At 42.9% G+C, this 24,450-nt stretch overlaps 1 protein-coding gene across 9 annotated transcripts in view; it reads right to left on the reverse strand.

The window, feature by feature from the left end:
- The window catches only part of MLPH (melanophilin), a 329,932-nt gene that overhangs the window by 20,790 nt on the left and 284,692 nt on the right, over positions 1–24,450 (reverse strand). For all 9 annotated transcript variants that reach the window (XM_029606456.1, XM_029606455.1, XM_029606454.1 and 6 more), the window contains one exon: positions 2,832–2,984. In XM_029606456.1, the coding sequence (XP_029462316.1) occupies positions 2,832–2,984 (153 nt within the window). The remainder of the gene's footprint in view (positions 1–2,831; positions 2,985–24,450) is intronic.

The following is a 24,450-nucleotide window of genomic DNA, read 5'->3' on the forward strand; positions in this document are numbered from 1 at the left end:
TGCATTTGAAGTTTTACATTGGAGTATCCTTGAAAGTGTTGTACTTCTAAATAGAGAGGGTGATTTACAAACATTGTTGAACTCAGAAGAACAACCTTGGACCTTTTTTTATTGGACTCTGTAAAACCCAGAGGCATGAATGAATCAGTTGATTGGTTCACACTGATTTGAACCAGAGTAGAATGTAGCTATTATGATATCATTTATAACTCTTTTTGACTGGTTGTTTTGTCTGTGTTTGTCTTATAGGTTACCCTGAGATCATGTGACACCAGTTAAAAATGGACACAGTGTGACTTATTGATCCACATTAGCAGGAGTGCACAAAGTAACTCGCAGCTAGAAGGCATGCTGACTCACATTGACTAACCCCTGATGAAGTCAGCAAAACGCAAGGCATGTGTTGGGTATTTCAAGTCAGTAGTGTGCTGTGGCGAAACTATGTTATACAAAATAAGTGCTGCATAATTTTAAATGCATATGAAATTTCTTTGAAAAATATTGGAACTTTTGAGACCTATGATTATGATGAGCAGTTTTGCTTGAATATGCTATTTTAATGCTCAGATATATGAATGACTCTTTACTAAACAGTGTGTCTCCAATATAATATTTTTTTCTATTTATTTATTTTATTTATTTGATGAGTTTTATATACAGTTATTCGGTAGAGCCATCATAACGGTTTACAAAGTGAACATCTTTAGCAGTTTTGAAACAATATAACAATGTGAGCATTTACAGAGATAAACATATCAAGTCCAGTAAGTATTATTAGGTTGGATGATGCGGGTAAGCATGTTTAGTTGGAGATTATAGCTGAGAGTTCATTTGAGAGTTGGTATGGTCAGATGAATGAGGGTCAGTGTAGAATTTGCGAAACAATAGTGTTTTTAGGTCTTTTTTGAATGTTTTTATGTTGAGCTGGGTTCTTAGGTCTTCAGGTAGTGTGTTCCAAAGTTTGGGGGAGGCGATGGAGTGTGTGGAGAGACCTTGATAGGGGAAGGCTGGGCACAAAGCTGTAAGATTCACTTAGGGTACCTAATACCCTTGGCCTGACCCTGATTAGTGAAAGAATACAAATTAAATGTTTAAAAAAAAAAAAACAAAAACCAGAATAAGGAGGGGCCAGCCCAGTAATTGTTTGCATAGGGCTGCAGAAAAGTTAGCACTGGCCCTGCAGGGCGGCGCCCTGTGTGATGTGCTATTGGGGTTCCCATCCCTCCCCGGTGAAGAGACCCCATGCGGTGGTGCCGTGTGCTGATGTGCTGGCAGATGATGGGGGGAGGAGAAAGCCCCCCCCCCCCAAGGGAGACAATACTGAATGCTTTTTGCAAGGAAGCTACGAATATAAGATGTTAATAAATAAATAAATAAATAAATATTAAACTGGTCCCCCGGGCTCCAGAGATGCTTGCTACGCCTCTCTATGTGAGGGCAAGGAAGGAAGGAAGGGGAGCAATGGGGTCGGGGAAGAGAGGGAGGGTGGCTGCCAATATGGAAAAAATAAAAGGTGGACCATCCCCCAAATGTTTGCCCAGGTCCATTTAAGTGGTTAAAGCAGCTCTGCTTTTGGTTCACTATAGACAGTTTGATAGGAAGCTATTTTCTTTCAGATTTCTCCAAGATCTTGAAGCTGGAAGTAAAGAGAGACAGTCTGCACCATCAAGTAAAGAGTTAACTTGCCAATGTGAGATAGCATATTGCCTGACTCTGAGTCACTCAGGATCAAGGTTGCTTCTGAGTCAATCAGAAGATACGAAAGAGTAGTTTGGACTTAGAGTATGCAGCTCCAGGAGTGCTGGTGAAGAGAAGTGTTAGGTTTTTGCAGTCTACAGGGTGTTTGCTGAACTGGTGGGGGCTCAACAATCTGGTGATCAGCCCCCATCTCTCCCCATCTTCTCAGCAGAGGTATGTTGTGAACTAAGTTGCTATTTGCTGCAAGTGTACTGACTATCCTTAGATCTTGGGATAAAAAAGAGCCAGGAACCGGTGTGGACCTTGTTCCATGCCAATGGCACCCTATGCAGAGCTGAAGCTGCAAGTCATCCTGCTTGAGGTGTGACTGAAATCCATCTACCTGCAGTCTTTTGGGAGAAAGCAGAGGTTAACTCCAGCATTTGTGACTACTTGGAAGCCCCAGAGGACTGTGAACTCATGAGTGTGCGCTTTGCCTCTGTAATTACTTGCATTAGTTAGTTAGTAAACTGCTTGACATACAAAAACTGTGAGCTGAATACATGCTGTGCATTGATAAATGACCCTACCATATGCATGCCATCAACCCGGGATTTTATTTTTTAATGCTTGTTGCAGACAGAAAGTGAGAGACTGTGAGTTGCTGAATATATCTGACATTCTTGATTCTCTCTAAGTTATCTACCTTTTCCTTGTAATATCTTCCTTGTCTATCTTTATTTTAAATGGCTTTATATTTTAATAAATACAAGTTGTGCTGGTTTAAAGTCTATTCTTTCTGTTAATGCAAAGGTGGCTGTGCAAGAGCGATTAAGCAGGGAAATCATCTGAGGTTTAGCATGTAGTAGTTATGCATTCAGTCACCCCCAGTGAATTATTTATTTATTTATAATTTTTCTATACCATATTCCTGCTAGTATACACAAACCAAAGGAACAGAGGATCCTGAAGATAAGTTTCCCCAATATTGGAAAATAACTCACTCTGTTACAGTTACCTAGGGAAATAATGTTCAGAGTGAGTCCTCTCCATTCCTGGCTAAAGAACCCAGAGGAGGATTACATGTGTCCTTGACTGAACTTTCTTCAGTAACTACAAATAATACCATTGATGTCAATAGCATGTCACTTTACCTCGCTCTCTGTATGCTGCACCTGTGCAGCAGCTGATGCCACCTTGTCTTCCAGACCCGAGAGCTCAGAATCAGTGGTTCTACTTTGCTGTGCATGGTCCACATCCTGGAGTTTTTTCTCTAACCCGTCAGCTCTATCAGCTGCCATATAAATCTGCAAGAAAATCATAGCATGGATCAGCATAGAGCCATATCTGGCATTTAACCATGATCCCAGCCGTGTGTGGAAATTGCCTAATCATCTGGGAGGCTTGGCATCAATATGAGGATCAGCAACAACATTGAAATCTCCCCCAATATACTCAGGAAATTGACTCAACATTGGAACCAACTCAGCAAAGAAAGAATGGGTGTAGAGATTAGGAGCATATACATTACAAAGTACCAACTTCTTATGAAAAGAGATCCACTAACCAAAATAAACATTCCTTCCGGATCTACAATTTGCTTTTCCATCTGAAATGAAATGTCCTCATGAATAAGGAGGGCTACCCCCCTCTGTTGTCTATTAAAAGACGAAAAATAAACCTGTCTCAAAAAATTATGATTTATGCTTCTTATGTTCAATAGCATTTAAATGTGTCGCCTTAGGAAAGAAAGTTAACAACTTTTTCCTCTTAATGGGAGAATGAATGCCATCCACATTAAAAGAAAAAAACAGTGATATCACCCATTAGAGATAAAGCAAAATTTGCTAAAAACAAAATACAACAGCTTAATTTACCCAGACATCCCCCAGCATAGATGTCCCGGTAAACACTGGTAAGTCCAAGGGCGAAAAGCCCCAATTTCTAAATAATTCAAGGCACCAACAGCAAACGTCACTCTAAGATTTTGCAAAAAACATCCACACCCCAGTCAATTTACAAACACAGACACAAGACAAACAGAAACACAAACAAAAATGGATAGCTCCAAGGTACCACATCTTTGTTATCAGCATCTGCAGTGAAGATGTGTACTAGAGGGTCTACCATATTGTAAAAATATAAAATGGAATAAAATAAACTAGCATCCCTGCTATTGGTCAACAAGAATATATAAAAAATGGGGAAAATAAACATAAAAGACAGTTTTCCCGCAGATAAGCAGGTTGAATTAGCCATGCTGTCTGGGGATGTCCTTCCGGGACAGCTGGGTGGAGCTTGCCAAGCTGACAGAGCTTTGCTCTGTGTTCGGCTACGCGTCCTTTCCCGCGCGGTGCCATTTTCTCCTTAGTCTGTTTCTTCCGTGCTGCAGGCTGCATGCGGTGCTTCTTCTCTCTTCTCAAAGAGCATCGTATTCGCCCAAAAAAAAAAAAAGAAAGAAAGAAAGAAGAGAAAAGATTGCAAACATGCAGCCATGGCCACCTGGCTTTAAATTCTGCCAGTGCGGCAAGATAATGTCTGCTACCAATGGGCACAATTACTGCTATTTGTGCTTCGTCCCAGACCATGACCGGGCAGCATGTCCTCCTTGGCCCAGCATCAACACACCGCCAAGATCGCCCAACTACAGGAAGGTAGCTCGGGGTCCTATGCCCCCAGTTCGGAATGCCTGTCGGCCTCTCTGGGACCCCATCTGGACCACTCCAAAAGTCCAAAAGGACCTCTTCCATGGGACCACCGGATAAACAGTGGGACTGGGGGGCAAATCCCCCACCACTCAGCACTTCCAGACCATCCAGGTGCAGAAGGCATCAGGACACGAACCGAAACATCCACTCTGGCGCCCTGCATTGTCCGGTGCTGAAGCATCAATGCAACCGTTCAATGTGTTGCACCGCCCCAACACATCGCGTGCCACGAAGCACCATGCATGTCAAGTGCTGTCAATGCATGCGTCGCAAATGAAGCACAAGGAGGATTTTGCGCTCGACACACCATCACCAGAAAGCGTCGGAATTGACTCAGCATGACTCATCGACAAGAACACTGATGCAAGCCCACATTGGTCCATGCAGCGTGGGCTGCATGGACCAGCATGGGCTAAATCCTCCAAGGATATAGCCCCAGCTAGAGAACCACAGGGGGCCATCCTCCCAGGCTTGAATCTGGTTTTCTCAGACAACGAACCGGCGTCTGACTTTGGATCCACGGGCTCCTTTCGCTCCTCAGACCGAGTCTACTATGTCTTGTCTTCAGTCTCTGGGCACAAGAGATCAGCAGGATGTCTTCAGAAATCCCTCTGAAAATGACACAGGAGGTCTACTTCAACAGAACAGGTGAAGATCCGACCCCGAGTCCCTGACTCGGACATCCTTCTGGCAGCACTACCACCAAGGAACCCTCCCGCTGAGGAGTCGTCACCTGGCCCTGGATGAGGGACCTTGGCTTCTCAGGCAATGTCTCAGATCTCTAAGATCCTAACCTAATTCCTCTCCTATGTAGAGGATCAAGAAGTGGAATGTTTCACCCTATTTCACATGAGGAATCCCCCTAGAGAGGGGCCAGTTTTACTTTCACAAGAGGACGATAGTCCCGACCCCCGATCCAGCAGCCTGGCTCCGGAGTACTCCCTTTCACCCCCCACATCACCAGGTTCCTCGATGGGGTACCCATTGGACCCACCAGAAGGGCCTGAGCCGGCTTCCCTTCCAGAGGTCCTCTCTATTCAAAGTTTGTGGAGAAGGTGGGCTCCAGACTCAACATCAAAACACAAAAGGTGCCAGACCCCCATGCTGAAGTCTTAAGAATACTAAAGATCTTCAAAACACCAGCCAAGCCAACTGCCTTGCCCTCACGTGCTGTGCTAGATGCACTTATGACAAAAGCATGGGAGTCCCCCTTCTCAGGGCTAGCGACCTCTCGCAAGATGGACCTTAAGTTCCGAATGCGGCAATCTCCATTCTATAGCACAGTTCCGCTACCACATACATCCGTTGTAGTTGAATTGGCCATGAAGAGGGCTATAAAATTCACATCTCCATTCCAACACTCCTTCAGGGTGCGACTCTAAGTACCTGGATGTCTTTGGCATAAGGGCGTTCCAGGCGGGGATGCTGAACGCCAAGATTCAACAGCATCAATTTAAATCACCCAGTATCTTTATGAGTGTCTTCAGTTTCTCAAGCCCTTCTTTGCTGCAATTTTGCTGGAGGAAGCCCTGCCGCAACAAGACCCGAGGTAGGCAGAGAAGCAAAAGGCAACAACGTCTGCCACTGATTAACAGCAGCACAGAAACCCAGCAAGGTTTTTAGGAGCATCTGGCCTGCTTTTACCGTTACATGTAGGAGGGAGGATTTCCCATTTCTACCACTCTTGGGAAGCGATCACTTCTGCCCGTTGGATACTCTCTATTATCAGATAAGGCTATTCCCTGAATTTCAAGAGCATACTGACTCTTCCCCACTGAGTGAGCCTGCATCGGTCCACCTCAGGGAACCATTGCTGGCTTCAGGAGAAGGTCTCTACACTGCTCCAGCATCGTTCGATCCAGCGAGTCCCCAGCTCGCAGCTGGACCAGGGGTTCTACTCCCTTTACTTCCTCATTCCTAAGAAATCAGGAGGACTCTGCCCAATCTTGGACTTAAGAGCTCTCAACAAATTCCAGGAGAAGGAGAAATTCAAGATGATATCTCTCAATTCCATTCTTCCTTTCCTACAGCCCAACAATTGGATGTGCTCGCTGGACCTCAAGGATGCGTACTCTCACATTCCTATGTATCATCCCTTCTGATGGTCCCTCTGCTTTCAGGTCAACAAACACCACTATCAGTACAAGGTACTTCCCTTCTGTCTCTCATCTGCCCCAAGAGTCTTCACCAAATGCTTAGCAATAGCAGTGGCCCATCTCAGGAAACAGGGAACACAGTTGTTCCCATACCTCGACAACTGGTTGTTAGTGGCACCATGGCCTGCCACCCTTCAGAGCAACCTACAGATTACAATCCAATGCCTGGAAGGGCTTGGCTTAATAATCAATTATGAGAAGTCCAGTCTCCGACTAATGCAGAACCTACAGTTTATTGGTGCCCGCATAAGTACAGCTCAGGGAAGTGCATTCCTTCTGGTGGACAGGGCCCATGCACTGCGTACCCTGGCCATACAGCTGAGAGACTCTACTCACACTTCGGCCCACCAGCTCTTGACCATCCTGGGCCACATGGAAGCAGCCATCTATGTGGTGCCCTGTACTCGTTTGCACATATGACGCATGCAATGGGGGCTCAAGTCTCATTGGACACAGGTCTCACTTCCACTGTACCGGTGAGTACATCTAACCCAAAGCATGACAACAGACTTGTACTGGTGACTACGCCCCACAGCTCTCTCCAGGGCCCTGCTTTATCCCCCCAATTCATCAAATGATCCTCACCACAGATAACTCGAGCAAAGAGTGGGGAGCCCATTTGCATCATGTGCGGACACAAGGACTATGGTCCCACTGGGAAAGTCTCCAGCAGATAAACCTCCTAGAGATCCGTGTGATCAGGAATACCGTATGCACATTCGAGAGGTTCCAACGGGGGAAAACCATCATGGTCCACATGGACAATCAGGTCGCGATGTTCTATATAAACAAAGAAGGAGGGTCCAGTTCCTGGATGTTGTACAGGGAAGCGGTGCACATCCTGGAATGCACAAAGGAACACTCTATCATCCTTTAGGTAACCTACCTACCTGGGGTGGAAAACTCCAGAGCGGACAAGAAGGATCTTCTACCCACATGAGTGGGAGCTTTGCCAGGATGTGGTAGAGTCTCTCTTCCAAACTTGAAGCCTCCCACACATAGATTTTATTTATGTATTTATTTATTTATTAAAGAACTTTTTTATACTGGCATTAGTATGGACATCATGCCAGTTTACATTTGAACAGAAAGATTGAAAATACATTATAACAGGGTCTATAGATCTTTTCACTACGGAGCACAATAGAAAGGTGCACACCTTTTGCTCAGTATACCCCAGCCAGAGACAACTAGTGCAAAATGCATTTCTCATATCATGGATGGGAGGGGCTACTCTACACTTACCCCCAATTTCACTCATCTCGAGAACCATACAGAAGTGTATAGTGGATGCTGCCAACCTCATCCTGATCGCTCCAGCTTGGCCCAGACAACCATGGTATGCCTATCTTGTGCGTGTCTCCATCAAATTGCCCATTCCCTCGGCCACATTGCAGATCTACTGTTGCAGGACAGGGGCACCCTGATTCACCCCATGCACACCTCCCTGCATCTCACAGCATGGAGGTTGAAAGGACGGTATTAAGTCACCTGCACTTGCCTTCGGAAGTCCAAGAGGTGCTGCTATCCTCCAGAAAATTTTCCATCATGCATAACTACCAAGGCAAGTGGTTGACATACACTGCTTGGTGCAACGACAAGGGCATAGACCCCTTCTCCTGCTCAGTGGAGCGCCTTTTGGAGTACTTCCATTCCCTTTATCAAGTGGGACTGGCGACTACTTCAGTGAGGGTTCACATCAGTGCAATTGCAGCCTATCATCACCCCCACAATGGCCTACCGGTGTCCAATCATCCACTAGTGTCCTGCTTCATGAAGGGCATTCTACAACTGTGGCCACCAATTTACAAACCATCTGTCCTGTGGGATCTCAACCTACTTCTGGAACAGCTAATGCTTCCACCCTTCGAACATCTGGAGAATACTCATATGAGATATCTATCTTAGAAGGTTCTCTTCTTGGTTGCCATGACCTCCACAAGAAGAGTCAGTGAGTTACGGGCTCTGATTCACTACTCACCATACCTGGAATTTCATCACAACAAGGTGACCTTGTAGACACACTCTTCATTCTTGCCCAAGATAGTTTGGTTTATGTGGAAAACTGAAACTATCACCCTGCTGACCTTCTTCCTGAAGCTGCACAAAAATGAGGGTGAGAGGTGGCTCCACATGCTGGACTGTAAGTGAGCAGTGAGATCCCAGCACAAGGATGGGATATGTGAAGCTATGTTGTAGGTATAAGAATTATGGTTAGGGTGGGGGTGGGGAGGAAGAAAAAGGGGAGAGGTAGGAGAGGAAGGGCCCTTACTGACAATATCTGCCAAACCAGGGAGGGGGGAAGCCGACCAGTGGTCCCTCACCACTTTTCATGATTGAGGTGTTGTGAGCGTGGACCCTTGGGCCAAGACGGAGTTGGTACCTCCTGCAGGATAGAGCTCTGCAGGTCTTCGCTGTCGGCAGGCAGACCCAGGCAAGGCAGAGGCCCAACTGGAGCTTTGCCTTTACCAGCCCACATTCCCTTTGGATACCGAGCTGGCAGGTCTTACGTGGGGGCCTCTGCTTGTGACAAGATCTGTGGACATAGCAGGGTTGGAAAAGAAGAAGGCAAGGCGTATTTGGTGGCAGGCTATGGTAGAAGGCAGACGGCGGTCGGGCAGGTCCATGAGTCAGGCCGAGATCAATTATCAAGTATCCGTCCAAAGAGACCAGGAGGGATGGATAGGCTGAACGGGCAGGAGAGGAGCAGAACAAGCGGGGGAAGCACACTGAAGAAGTGAAGAGATGTTAACAAGGGCTGACAAGATAACAAGGTTGACGGAGGCTGTAGGTGAAGACTGAAGACACAGGATGCTGGGTTGAAGACTGAAGAAATACAGCATTGAATGAAGACACAAGAACGAATATGCTGACAACTTATACCAGTAGAAGCGGTTGATCTGTTGCCGAGGCAAAGACTGCAGGCAAGCATCATCCTTTTGTAGGCCCACAGGGCTTTTCCTGACGTGGTCCCTTTAAACTCTGAGTGATGCATGTGCCTATAGAGACAGTGGTGAGAGTGCGCTGGAGTGGTGGCATCTGTCGCATGTTGGTGGTGTCTTGCCATGTTCTTGGGAACAGCGTTGGAGGCAGTATTCTTGGGCCCAGGAGTGGAGGTAAGAGCAGAGATCCACGGGGACAACCCGTGGACCACCAATTGCAACATAAGGGCTTTCGGAAAGGTTTGGGAGGATGGAGTGTGCTTGACCCATCTGTCGAATATTGGGTAGGGTATGGAAATCAGGCCACAGCTTGCACTTCATCTTTTTTTTTTGTTTTTGTTACAAATAGCTTTAGCTGGACTTTTTTTTTTAACTATTGGCCAATATGGGGATCTAGCTAGTTAAGTTAGCCAGATACCCATATCCGGCTAACTTAACTGAGATATTCAGTGGCGCAGCCGCATCATTGAATATACCCAGATGAGTCACAATAAGCCGGATATGTGGTATCTGGCTAACTTTAACCTGCCCTATGGCACTCAACTCCTCCCCGGAATGCCTACCTCCCGCCCCAGGAACACCCCCGACTTACCTGGGTAAATTCTAGCCGGATAATTCATTATCTAACTAGAATTTAGCCGGGTAAGCATTTTAAAAATGCGGCCAAGCCATTTAGATGGCTCACTTTCCCATGATCCATCTAAATAGCTTTTGAATATGTACCCCTATATGTTTTATGCTGTGATTGGTTCTGTTTTGATTTGGCCAGCAGAGGGCTCATGTATACAGTATACAAAAAGTAAGAATATTTCTCAGAGAAGGGAGAAAGGAAGAAGATTTATTTTCAGTGAGTGGAAGAAAGCTGACATTTTTGTAAACCAGAGGGTCACATCAGTAATCATGTTGGCTGTTTAGGGAGAATGCCATGTTCTTTTAGAGAGTTAGGATAGCCCCTCCAGGGCTCAGCCAGAAAAAGAGTCTGAGTTCATTATCCTATTGCATAATCAAGTATTGATTTGGGCATGTAGAGTGCTATTATTTATTTATTTGAAAATGTTTATATTCCGCTTATAACCATGGCATGTGTTATGAGGATTACAGAACATGATTATACATTAGTAAAGCAGTATTAAGCAATATAAACAATAAAATAACAAACAATATGTGTTTTTGTGTTATGTTATTTTGTGCCTAGATTCTGCCTTTCTTGGACTGCAGAACAACCAAAGTCAGTTTATAACACTTAAAAATACAATAAAGAATCATTACATCAAATATGATACAGGTTACTATAAGATAACAATACAATTTGAATAATTAAGCAATACATTAAATAATCAAATATATCAAATACATACAATAAATATATAAAAATACTATTGGAATCCTAAATTGAACCTACCCTACTCTCACCATAGATGGGCAAGCTACAGCTCCAAAAGCTAAATCTAACACTATATCACTATTCCAGGGGTAGCCAATTTTTCATGTGCCAAGAGCCAAGAAACTAGAATGCACAGTACTAAAGAGCTTCACATTTTCAAGAGACATGGAGGGAGGGTGTGTATGGAGGTTCCCAACAAAAAGCACCTTTCCTCCTCATGTCCACCGCATTTCTCTATAAGTACCTGTCCTGACCCCTCCACTCTCTCTTTCAGTTAATCCCATTTTGCCCCTTCTACTTCCTCTCTAGGTGCTTTCTATTCCCACCTGTCTCTCTGTCACAATTCCCACACCAGTCTCTCTCAAGCTCATCTTCTTTCTAATAGTTCCTATCATTACTTCACATTAGTCTCTTTCTCTCAGTCCCAATCTTTCCCTATTCATCTCTCTCTATCTTTCCAGCAGCCTGTCTCTTAATCCCATCCCGTTCCCACCAGCTTCTCTTACTCTCCACTAGGGATGTGCATTCGTTTCATTCGTTTCCTGTACAAGCATGTAATACGAAACGAATGAAATTAATGCACATCCCTACTCTCCACCTGTACCCATCAATATCTCTCTCTCAGTTTCCTTGCCCTGTTCCCACCAGTCTTTTTCTCAGTTCCCCCAACCTGGCAAATCAGTCTCTTTCAGTCGTCTCACTTTCCCCCACCAGTTTTAATTATTCCTTGTCCCTCTCCTTCAATACCCAGTGCTTTCCCCACAGTCTCTCTCTCTCTCAGTCCCATTCTGTCCCTATCAATCTCTCTGTTCTCCCATCAGTCTCTCAATTTTTCTTAATTCCCCAGGCCTGTTCCCACCAGTCTACCTCTCAGTTCCCCCATCGTTTTCCTCCCTGTCTCTCTCTCTCTCTTGGCAGTCCCAGCATAAAATCCCCCCATCCTGCACAAAAACAATGAGGGATACTCAGCCACTCCAACATAACACCTTGCACCCCACCCCATGTATTTTACTCCCCATCCTTTCATTCTCTGCTAGCACCAGAATCCACTGACCCCTCTCTTTATCCCTATGCTCCCACTCTCTCTACTTCCTCTCTCTCTCCCCCCATGCCTTCTGCCCAGCACAGCTCTCTCTGCTTTAGTCTCTGCCATCACACCTTCTTGCTCTCTCACTCCCCAATACCTCTTCTATCAAACCTTTCTGCTCTCTCAATCACCATTTTAGCTATCTCGTCCCTCCACTCCATCACTCTTCTGGCTTTCATTCTTTCTTCCCCCTCCCTTACTATCACCTCTTCTGGCTTTATGGCCTTTCTTTCACCTTCACCACCTCTTTCTTTCTGTCATCCATCCTCTTCTCCCCATTACATATACACTTCATCACTATTTTATCACTTCTGGCTGTCTTTCACATGCACCCTCATCACCACCTCTACCCCATTCACACTCCAACATTACATCTGACTTTTCAACCCTCCCCCATTCACCACTTCTGAATTTCTTTCACATATCATCCACCTCTGGCTTTCTTGCACCCCTCTACTTCCTTTCACCCATCCCTACTTCTCTTGTGCCTTCTCTAGTCCCCCAATACTATTTTCATACACACATCCCCCTATTATATGGTTTTCACGCAACCCTCTATCCTGGCCTTCTCTCACTCTGTTTATTCCCCCACCCTAACCCTCACACCTGCTGCAGAAAACATAGTATAAGGAGGAATAAGGTGTCAGATAAACCAATTTCCATTCCTGACTTCAGGTAGATAGGGAGGAAAAGACATTTACCTCCTCTTCACATCTGTCCCCTTTCTGTAAGGATCCCTTGCTGAATGCTACTTTGATCTATAGGTGGCGCTGTGGGCTTCTTGGTCTATTTGTTTCATCCTCCCAGCTCTTTGCTCCTTGCTTTACCCTGGCAGCCATTTTTTCCTGTAATAGACTTGTACTTATATAGTGGCATTCTCATCAGTCAGTTGCCAGAGCTTGGTCCCTCCTTCCAGTCCTTGTACTCTGGCTCCATTACTGCATCTGGAAGACTACTTTGACTTTAGATTCTAATTTCAACGCTCCTGCTTGTTTTGTTTCCTGGATTCCTGGATTGTTCCTGTTGCCCACCCTGTTCCAGACCTCCTGCTCCCTGTTCATGCTGGGGTCTGATCCTGCTTCTCATACCTCACTGTGCACCAGCATCGCAGGTTTCAACCTAAAGGTAAGGTGGTTGGCCTTGGTGGAAGTCCAAGTGACTTGGCCTTGGTGGAAGTCCAAGTGACTTGGATTTGATTTCCCTGGCACTAGGCTGCTCATTTCTGGGGCAAATCTTGGACAACAATCGTCACCTTTCCTAACATTCACACCTTTCATGTCACAACTCCCAGAAATATTCACTCCTTCCCCAAGAATTCACACCCCTTACCTCCCCCAGTATTCACTACTTCACACACTGCCCCCTCCTCACAAGCATTTAACACCTGTATGCATCCAGTTCCACCCTCACTCCCTTTCAGCATTTACTCCCTTTCCTTTGCCACAAATCATTCTAACTTGATTGGAGCTCCAGGTGACTCCATTCCCTCCCTCTGTTATCAGAGGGAGGGAATGGAGGGAATTCCAAGACCTAGAAGTACAGTGATCTGTTCAGCTTGGGGCAGTGTCCACTCAAGTCCATCACTTCAGGACTGCAGAACCCTCCATTCCAAGCAGCAGGTAGGGTGGAGGGTGGAAATGGGTAGAGCTGAAACAGTGACCTAACTGGCTCGTCTCTGCTGTGATATGCCATGCTCCCTGCTCCATCCCATCCCTTCCTGGCCTCTGCAGTGTTGACCAGTTTCCATTTGGACAGGACAGCAAGAGCCGCATTTTATACATGAAAGAGCCACAGGTTGGCCACCCCTGCACTATTCAATTAACAGGAAGCAAACACATCCAATTCTTCCCCAACTCATATGCACACTACTGAGAATCCACCCATAATTAAATATTAACTGTCTATTTCAGTTCTGAGTAACTGGAATTTTTTTTAAAACAATTTCTTAATTCTCCAGGTCTCTATACTGACATGTATGCCACAGATGGCTGTATATAGAGCACTGTTTTTAATGAAAACCAATTAGATACTTGAAGGTAATTATTTATTTAGATTTTTGTGCCAGCTTTCCAAAAATGTCCAGGACGGCTTACAATATAATTGAACAAAACACAGAAATACAAAATGCAAAGGTATGAGGTTATTGATGACGAGGTCCATTTTCAGCCGCTATGTGGCTCGGCTAGTTATCCAAATAAATTTATCCAGTTAACTTTATTTATTTATTTAAAAACTTTTCTATACCGTCGTTAAGTTAGTTCACCATCACAACGGTTTACATAAAGGCACCAAAGGATATTCAAGGTAAATTGGTATAAATTACAAGTTATACAGGTAGCAGCTCCTCCCCGAAACACCCCTGACTTATCCAGCTAAATTCTAGAATTTATCCAGATACGTCATTAAAAATGCTGTTTACCATTAAGATGGATAACTTTTAAGTTAGAGAAATAGAATACTCTCTCACATGAAGTGTTAGTGCTGGGTAATAGCCAAATGACGTATTCAACACAAATAAAAGCTACCAACCCAGTATGATAATCCAAATATACGTGTAATTAAACATGAGCAAATTAATGTTGATAAGACCTCATACAAAGGCATACATTATCGTGCTAATTAGCACAAAGCGTGAGTATACCGCTAGTATACTCATAGGTCTTGTTTTATCACTTTCATTTTTCTTTTTTTCTTTTCCAGTATGCACAGTTGTGATAAAGTGAATACCAGCGTTCAAACAAGCAATGTCATGCTGTGAGATAGTGAAAATTAGCACTGTCAGTGTCCACTTATTGAAGTATAGCATTAGCACTTAGAATTGGACACTTAGCTTTTACACTGTTGGAGGAAATGCCTGAGACTTGGTTGTGGAGGTTTTGTATAATACGAGCCCGACACGGACCGCGTTTCGGCATGTAATAGCCTTCTTCAAGGGGCTGATTGTGTGCATAGTCCGGAAAATGCTGCTGCCGCATCTATGCACACAATCGGCCCCTTGAAGAAGGCTATTACATGCCGAAACGCGGTCCGTGTCGGGCTCGTATTATACAAAACCTCCACAACCAAGTCTCAGGCATTTCCTCCAACAGTGTAAAAGCTAAGTGTCCAATTCTAAGTGCTAATGCTATACTTCAATAAGTGGACACTGACAGTGCTAATTTTCACTATCTCACAGCATGACATTGCTTGTTTGAACGCTGGTATTCACTTTATCACAACTGTGCATACTGGAAAAGAAAAAAAGAAAAATGAAAGTGATAAAACAAGACCTATGAGTATACTAGCGGTATACTCACGCTTTGTGCTAATTAGCACGATAATGTATGCCTTTGTATGAGGTCTTATCAACATTAATTTGCTCATGTTTAATTACACGTATTTTTGGATTATCATACTGGGTTGGTAGCTTTTGTTTGTGTTGAATATAACTTTTAAGTTATCCATCTAAATACTTTTGAATATGTAACTTCCCATTTTTTGTTGACCTGCCTATGATCACTAAGATAATTTCAAAATAAATGTAAATTGAAATATCCTTTACTGCCTAGCTTTTATTCATTAGAAGAGGAGTCTCATTTGTTAGGAACAGATTTTTTAAAAATGTTCAACTGGATATAAACAATCCTTGCTCTTACAGTCTTGGACTGGTTAGTTAATCTTGGCATTGGATAATCTGAATCAATAATGGATTCAACCCATATACCCATGTTCACTTTAACTGCAAAACGTAGCTTAGTTAAATCACTACTAAATGCATCTAGGTTATCTAGAGTGGTATTATGGGAAAGAAAGAAAAAAACAAGGAGAGGTGTGTGACTTTGCCTGTTGTTGAGTTCAGTGCAGAGATTTTCATTAGTGATTGCAGAACATGTTCTGGCCATTATTTTTCTGCTGCTGCCTCACTGTAAAGCTACTGCGTGCCATTGCTGAGTGAGTGCAGTTGAAGAAATTCAAAGCAAATCAAATGAAATAGCAGCATTAAAAATATGCTCCATTTATTGCACATAGGACAGTTAGCAAGATACTGATGCTATTATTAGCATCAGTAGCATGGGATATACTTAGTTTTTGGGTACTTGCCAGGTACTTGTAGCCTAGATTGGCCACTGTTGGAAACAGGATGCTGGGTTTGATGGACCCTCGGTCTAACCCAGTAAGGCAATTTCTTATATTTCTTATATCTATGTATTGCAGATGCCAGGAAAACGATGAGTTATTGCACTTTGTACTGTAAGGGCTTTTAATGAACTGCAAATGACAAGGAAGGTCATCTCAGCCCTGGAGAGAGAAAGGTGACCCTGCTGGCATTAGAGCTGTGTTGAAATAGTTTCGTCTTCCAGCTTTCAGACAAAAAGGACAACTGATTCACCCAGGAAGGGTGTCCAGCCGTACTAGGTGGAGATGTCTTCACATGATCTCTTTCTCTCTCTTTCAAACCACACATGACAAAAAACCCCAGCTCCTCAAAGAAATACATACCCAAAAATGGAAAATACCCTCCAGCTCTGCGCTTCACCTGCGCCACTTCTCATCTCGTCCATCCTTTCAAAACTGCCGCCCTTACCGGCTACTCTGCTTCCCCGCCCACTTCCGGCAACGTAGGCCACCTCCAACCCTGCCAAATGCTTCCTCTGGCCCTGACTCAGACAAACATCTAGGACAGAGGTGAGCGATTAAAAAAATTAAAATGGTATAAAAGAAAAATAAATTTCTCTATCAGGAAGTTTACCATACCAGAGTTCCTTTGAAACAGATAGACTGGTTTCTTAGTACCGGCAGGGGAGAAGGGTTTGATAATGATTTTGTACCCCGATCTTTAGGTAATTAAGAATCAGAGAGGTGGAGATAAAGTCACTTTTCTACAGTTAAACTACTATAGCCGGCTTAGAGAATCCAATAGCTTAGACATGCTTATTTTATTTATTTAGATTTAACTCGTATTATTTCCTGTTTGGTAATCATTAAAAAATGCTCAAATACACCAGCACTCACCTATACTCCTTTTCCATCTCTCTTTGTCTCTCTCCTATGTGAGAAAGCTGCTAATAAATATGCTTTGTTTTTAATTCAGGGTATACATTAGGCAAGCTCTTGTCCTGTTTCCTCCTCAATACTTCACATGAAAGTAAAATGAAAGCACGCAGGAAAGATGAAAAGATCACCAGTATCATCATCCTTTCAGAGCCAAAGACAAAGGCAGACCACTGTGTGCAGGGGTACCTGCATCCAACACTGCTGCTGATTCTGCTCGTCCTATACCGAAGCCGCTATTTAGAAGCTGGCATGTGAAAGCACCTCTTCATACTTCACTAATACCAACAACGCGCGCGCGCACACACACACACAGATAAAGGCAGATAATTTAACAAAAGAGCCCATTAGAAAACCCAAGTAATGCTCAACCTTTGCTCCTTTGCTAATGGAACATCTCAAAGCACATAACATCCACTCTGAAGTTGGCATGAAAGGCCTGCAAAACGTGTTCTTCTATCATTAATTAACATGGAATGCACCTCAAAATGTCTGAGTCTGTTTTTCATCCTAGGTGATTTTCAGCACCAGTCAGTGGGGCAATAGATTGCAAAATGTATCAAAAGAAACATTACCCTTCAGCTCTGCAACCCCCTCCCATTTTGCTTAATCTCCTTCTTGCCTCCAAATGCTTAAGGGCTCTACTTTCTGTGCCTATGGAGAAGAAGATCCTTGGGACAGAACTTTCAAGCTCTTCACATTCAGTCCTTTCCTATTTGTGGCCTTTGGCAATCTCTCTTGGTAAGTCCAGCACAAAGCAAAATGAACTTCAAAGCTATTGATCCCTTTAGTGCTCAGGCAATGTTTTCTTTTTGCCCTCACTGCTCCCCACCCAAACCACCACCCCCTAAACAGCTGCCATCTTCCTAATTATCTGTTTGGTGCCCCTCATAAAACTCACAGAAGTGCTGCACTACCATCCCTGTGGTGAAACTCTCCTCATCAAAGTGAATCAAACTCTTTGAGAGAAAGTTACATAACATCTATGCTATGGCTAGGATGTGCTTGTCAAAAAAGCATACAGTTGTGTATTTAGTTAGCCAAGATATCTTCAACTGTTTCTATTGCACAACTCCCAAGTGACCCAGTTCCTAGAAAAAGAGTTTAGGTTTATTTTCAATTACACCCTGCGCATTCCGGTACCTGTACCTGATTTCAGATACAACAGGGACTAGAAATATCATAATGCATGGGAAGCAAGATCAATTACTAGGACTAGCCAGGGGTTTGCCTCCAGAAACGGAGTCACTGGGCAGCTCTGTTATTGTTGTGCATAACTCTGAACTTGTTCTGTGCTAAAAAGAGAGACAGTAGAGGAAAATTGTCACAAGTATGTTTAATTGAAGTATTTGACTTCCTTGGAAAATAACAAGAGAACTATGAGATGGAAGGAAACTGCAAACAGGAAAAAGTACAGAAATTTTTGCTGGGGAGAACCAGCAATTGATTACTGTAGAGACATGAAAATATTTGCAGGAAAAGTGCAAAAACTGGAATATTTGCCTCTTGCAAATGATTGGAAAGTAAACATTTTGCTTTTCTCTTGTCTGAGGGAGTATACTAAAGTGAACCTTTGAATTTTACATTATATTTTAACAAGATCTTATCAGTAAAACAAGAATTCACACTATTTCAAAGAAACGGTTTGCAATTAAACTTTATGATGAAAATTTATACAAAAGTGATGATTTCCTATGCCGGGGTAGGCAACTCCAGTCCTGGATAACTTGGAGGCATTCTGGGGGAGTTGAGGGTAGAGTAGACTTAAGTCAAATAATTTATTTGTCTAACTTAAATATGTAGAGTTAGCCAAATATTTTATTTGACTATGTCTAGACATGCCTAAGTGCAGGGGTAAAGTTATCCGGGAATATGCTCCTGGGCAATATTTTGGGAAAGTGGGAGCTTATTCCAAAAGGATGCGCTCCATCTAACCGGAGTGGACCCAGGCTGCTGGTGCTAACCTTTAAAAAGGAGACAGAGCAGCTTTTAAACTAGGACATGAGGGAAAGCCAACAGTTGCTCAGCAGCGAATGGTTCAGTGGGAGGTATCTTCAAAGGATAATAAATAGTAGGGGAGTTAGGACATCTCAATAGAGAGATGCCAATAAAAGTATACATAGCCCATGTGCCTATCAGTAAAGAACAGATTGAGTTAAAAGATTCCAAATTATGCCTGGCAACTGCTAAGAAAGTTGTATATACAAATAAAAAACATACTATGAGATGTCTGTTTAGTAATGCCCGAAATCTAAAAAGTAAGATGGGAGAATTAGAAAGTATAGCACTGAATGAAGAGATAGCCTTAATTGACATCTCAGAGACTGGTGAAAGGAGGATAAATAATAGTACAGTGCTATATTAGGGTATAAATTTATATCATAATGATAGGGTAGATCAACTTGGTGGGGGAATGGTATTTTATGTAAGGGATGGCATAGAGTCCAACTGGATAAAGATCCTGCAGGAAACTAAATTGACAGTAGAACCTTTGTGGGTGGAAATTCCTTGTGTGATAAGGAAGAGTATAGCAGTGGCGGTAGAATGGTCAACGAAATACTTACAGAAATTAGGGAAGCTAACACATTTGGCAGCACATTTACCCCAATATTGCCTGAGTAAATATAACATCAGAAAATGCTAGGGAGATAAAGTTGCTAGTAGAACCCAGAATTTGGTGCAAGAGGTAATGATAGTGGGGCCTCTCAGCAACAGTGATCATAATGTGATCAAATTTTAGTTAATGACTGGAGGGAGGACATTAAGCAAATATACTGCTCTAACATTTTCTGATAAAATGAGAAAAATATTTAGAAAAAAACTAAAAGATATAGCTGCAAAGGTAAATTGTTTATATCAGGCATGGACATTGTTTAAAAATACCATCTTGAAAGCCCAGACCAGCATATTAAACACATTAAAAAAAGGTGGAAGGAAGTCCAAACGACTGATGGCATGGTTAAAAGGTGAGGTGAAAAAGGCTATTTTAGCTAAACATTTCAAACGTTGAAAAAAGGATCCAACTGAAGAAAAATGGAAAAAACATAAGCATTGGAAAGCTAGATGTAAAACATTAATGAGGCAGGAAAAAACAGAATTTGAAAAGAAGCTGACCATAGAGACAAAAACTCATAATTAAACTTTTTAAAAATATATCCGCAGCAGGAAGCCTGTGAGGGAGTTGTTTGGACTGTTAGATGATCGAGTGGTTAAAGGTACACTTAGGGAAGACAAGGCCATAGCAGAAAAACTAAATTAATTCTTTGCTTTAGCGTTTACCAAAGAGGATGTTGGGGAGATAGTATTCTAGAAATATTATTTAATGGTGATGATTCAGAAGAACTGAAAAACATCATGATGAACCTGAATGATGTAATAGGGCAGTCTGACAAACTAGAGAGTAGCAAATTGCCAGGACCAAATGGTTTACACCCCAGAATTCTGAAAGAACTAAAAAATGAAATTGCAGATCTATTACTAGTAATTTGTAACTTATCATTAAAATTGTCTATTGTTCTTGAAGATTGGAGGATAGCTAATGTGACACCGATATTTAAAAAGAGCTTCAGGGGTGATCCAGGAAAACTATAGACCGGTAAGCCTGACTTCAATGCCAGGAAAAATTGTAGATACTATTCTAAAGAATAAAATCACAGAACATATAGAAAGGCATGGTTTAATGGGACACAGCCAACATGGATTTACACAACGGAAATCTTGCCTCACCAATCTGCTACATTTTCTTTGAAAGGGTTAATAAACATGTGGATAATGAAGATCCAGTGGATATAGTATATTTGGATTTTCAGAAAGTGTTTGACAAAGTTCCCCATGAGAGATTCCTAAATAAAAAAAATAAAAAATCATGGGCTCCTATTTTGGATTGAAAACTAAGTTAAAAGATAGGAAACAAAGAGTAGGAATAAATGATCAATTTTCTTAGTGGAAAAAGCTTAGTTTAGTTTATTAAAAATTCCTTGATTGCTTTTCACCTAAGCTCTAAGCGATTTACAAAAATAACAAATAATAATCAACAAACAAACAAAATTTAACAAACACCAACAAGCCCAACAAAGACACAATCCTACCGGGCACACATCAATTAAATGCTTGACTAATCAGGTAAAACTTTAGAGCTGTTTTTAAATGTTTGCACTCCATAAGTCTAAATAACACTGGTAATAAGCTTCCTAGAATGGGAAAAGCTGCCAATGGAAAAGCTGCCAAAGGCACAGTTTCTTGTAGGTAATTACATCACTGTTCTTAATATGGCACGGTTCAGTTAAAAGCTTGCTTAATCAGGAAAGCCTTTAAAGCTGTTTCAATTTTTTTAAACACTCCACAAATCTAAAAAATATAGGAATAAACTTCCATAAGATGGGAGCGGCTACCGAAAAGGCACAGCCTCTTGTAGATGATAATCTGACTGTTCTTATTGTGGCCACCTCAAAAAGGCCTCTCTCCTGTGATCTGAGGTTCCTGGTCAGTTGGTATATTCATATCAATGAATTTATACAAGGAAAAGAAGAGGTACTAAGAAGTTTGTGAGTCATAAGCAGTATCTTCGATTGAATTCTATAGTGGACAGGTAGCCACTGAAGGTGAATTGAAGTCGGCATAATATGATAAGTACGTTTCGCTTCATTAATTATCCATGCCGTAGAATTAAGGAGGAGTTAGAGAGGTTTTAAGGTCAACTCAGGAAGTCCAAGGTATATGGCATTAAAGTAATCTATAATAGGTAACACTAATGCCTGCACCACTAGTTTAAAGTCATTTAGTTTAAGAAGAGTTTTTTAGGCCATGTAGAACCCTCAATTTGAAGAAACCAATTTTAGTTACAGTCTTGATGTGATGAAGAAATGAAAGATTGGAATCAAGCCAAACACCAAGACTTTTGACATGTAAGGAGATGGGAAAATGAATATTATTCAAAATTATATTAGCAGGAGCTGTTGCGGTCCTGGCTGTGAGCACCGCAGCCCAGCCCTTACCTCCTTGTTTCCGGACTTGCTCCCGCCTCCGGAGCCCTGGCTCGCGGCCTGTTTGGCGGCATCCCTGCTGGGTCGGCGCCGCCGCGAAGGTGCCTGAGGACGCCCTGCTCCTAGGCACGCGTGCGCACCACTTGGGCGCCTTTCTAGCCCGTTTCCCGCCAGTGGTGACCACCCAGTTCCTGACGTCAGACGCCGCGGCCTTGATAAGCCGGCCACGGCCATCCAGTCCTCGCCTTGCAATGGGTTAGCTTCTTGGTTTCCTGTTGCGCTGTGCCCCGGAGTGACTCGCTTGGCTTCGTCGCTCCATTCCTGCTACAGTACCTGCTTGGTTCCTGCTTGCCTGCTACAGTACCTGCTTGGTTCCTGCTTGCCTGCTACAGTACCTGCTTGGTTCCTGCCTGCCTGCTACAGTACCTGCTTGGTTTCTGTTTACCTGCTACAGTTCTTGCCTGGTTCCAGTCCCCGAGTCTTGCTACAGTTCCTGCCTGGTTCCAATACTTGAGTCCTGCTACAGTTCCTGCCTGGTTCCAGTACCCGAGTCTTGCTACAGTTCCTGCCTGGTTCCAGAACCCGAACCCAGTTACAGTATTGCTACTGTCCTAGTCTGGTTCCAGTTTCCTGTCCTGATCCACGACCCGCCTAAGTCCCAGCGGCCGGGCCCCTACGGGCTCCTCCCGGAGGGGGGCTTTGGCTTCCAAGGGTGAAGCCACCTAAGTCCCAGTGGTTGGGCTCCTATGGGCTCCTCCCGGGGGAGTACCAGCTTCCAGGGTGAAGAGCATCTACGTCCCGCCTGAACATCTGCCTCCCGGCCTGCTATTCATTAGAGACATTGACCATCTATTCCCAGTCTCCAGCAGGTCGGCCCAAGAGTCCACTAAACTGAGACTCCCACAACAGGAGCAATGACACTGTTGGAATGTTTGACAACCAAGAATTCTGTTTTAGTGACATTTAAGGAGAGTTTATTATGTTGAAGCCACTGTTTTATGGCTGATAAACAAATTCTGATGCCGCTCACTGTCTCATACCAGGTAGAAATCATTTTGACATAAAATTGAATGTCATAAGCATATATTGTATATCCATCACATAGGCTCAACAGGACTTTACAAATAATAAAGAAGATAGGGAAGATCCCTGGGGAACCCTGGTAGTGTTGATGAACCATGTGGAGCACTGACTTCCTATTTTAACCTGTGAAAAATTGTTAGACAAATAAGATGTAAACTAGGCTAATACTTGCTCAGATATCTCGCATTCCCTCAGACAAAGAAGAAGAATGTCATTATCAATTGTATCAAAAGCCGAAGAAATATCTAACATGTCCAGAATATAGCAATGGCCACTATCAAGCCCATGTCTGATGTTGTCAAGAAGAGAGACAAGTAAAATCTCAGTATTCAGCATTTTTCTAAAGCCAAACTGAAAGGGGTCCAAGATCTGATGTTCCTCGACAAAATTAGATAATTGCTTCAGAACTATACACTCTAAGAGCTTGGCAAGGCATGGTAAAGAAGAAATAGGTCTGAAATTCATAGGAGTAGAAGAATCCAAGACGGTTTTTTCTAGTAATGGCTTAATAACAGATTGTTTCAAACTAGATCGTTCAACTCCTTCAGACAAGGAAAGATTAACAAGATTACTAAGGGTAGGAGTGATTAGATCTTTAGAAGACTTCAACGTGGCCACACTACAAATATTAAGAACATAGAAAGAGGGATTAAGTCTAGAAATGGCTTGAGCAATTTCAAACACAGTAGTAAGATTAAATTCAGACCACAATGCAATATGTACATCTTGAGAATTGATGTGCAACAAAGGCCCTGACTGACAACTGATTATCAAATCTTGTACCTTGGACTTCAAGAAATCCTTAAACTCATGACAGGAGATGGAACAAATAGAACATCCTTTACCTTTCTTAGATATAAAAGGCTCATTAGAGTTTTTTGGCTAGCCCAAAGAGAACTTTAGGATTGAAACCGATTTCACAAATCTGTTTTGAGAAAAAATCCTTCTTAGATGATGCTACAAGGTCCTTATACACAAGCATTGTTTTCTATAAGAGATCAAAAGAGAACTTGAGGGATGTTTATGCCAAACTCGCTCAGCTTGCCGTAACTGACATCTCTCATCTCTAACTGAAAGAGTAATCCAGGTCCTGTCCTCATAATGCTTTATAAATAGGACAGTTTTGACAGGAGCAATGTCATCTAACACTTTGGTTAATATAGAATTCCAACTATTCACAGCTGCTTCAACATCAGGAGACTGGAAAGTAGGCAGCTGAATGGCCGTCTCTTCCAAAAATCTGTCTTGATCACTCCAACCTCTTTTGGGTATAAACTCTGTCGATGAGGAATGCGAGGGCAGTTGACTGGACGGGAGAGGTAAAGCACATAAAATAAGAAAATGATCAGACCAGGGTAAAGGACAACAAGGCAACCTTGATTACTATGAGAAAGGTAGTT

The sequence above is a fragment of the Rhinatrema bivittatum genome, chromosome 6 (genome assembly GCF_901001135.1).
Source record: "Rhinatrema bivittatum chromosome 6, aRhiBiv1.1, whole genome shotgun sequence".
NCBI lineage: Eukaryota > Metazoa > Chordata > Amphibia > Gymnophiona > Rhinatrematidae > Rhinatrema > Rhinatrema bivittatum.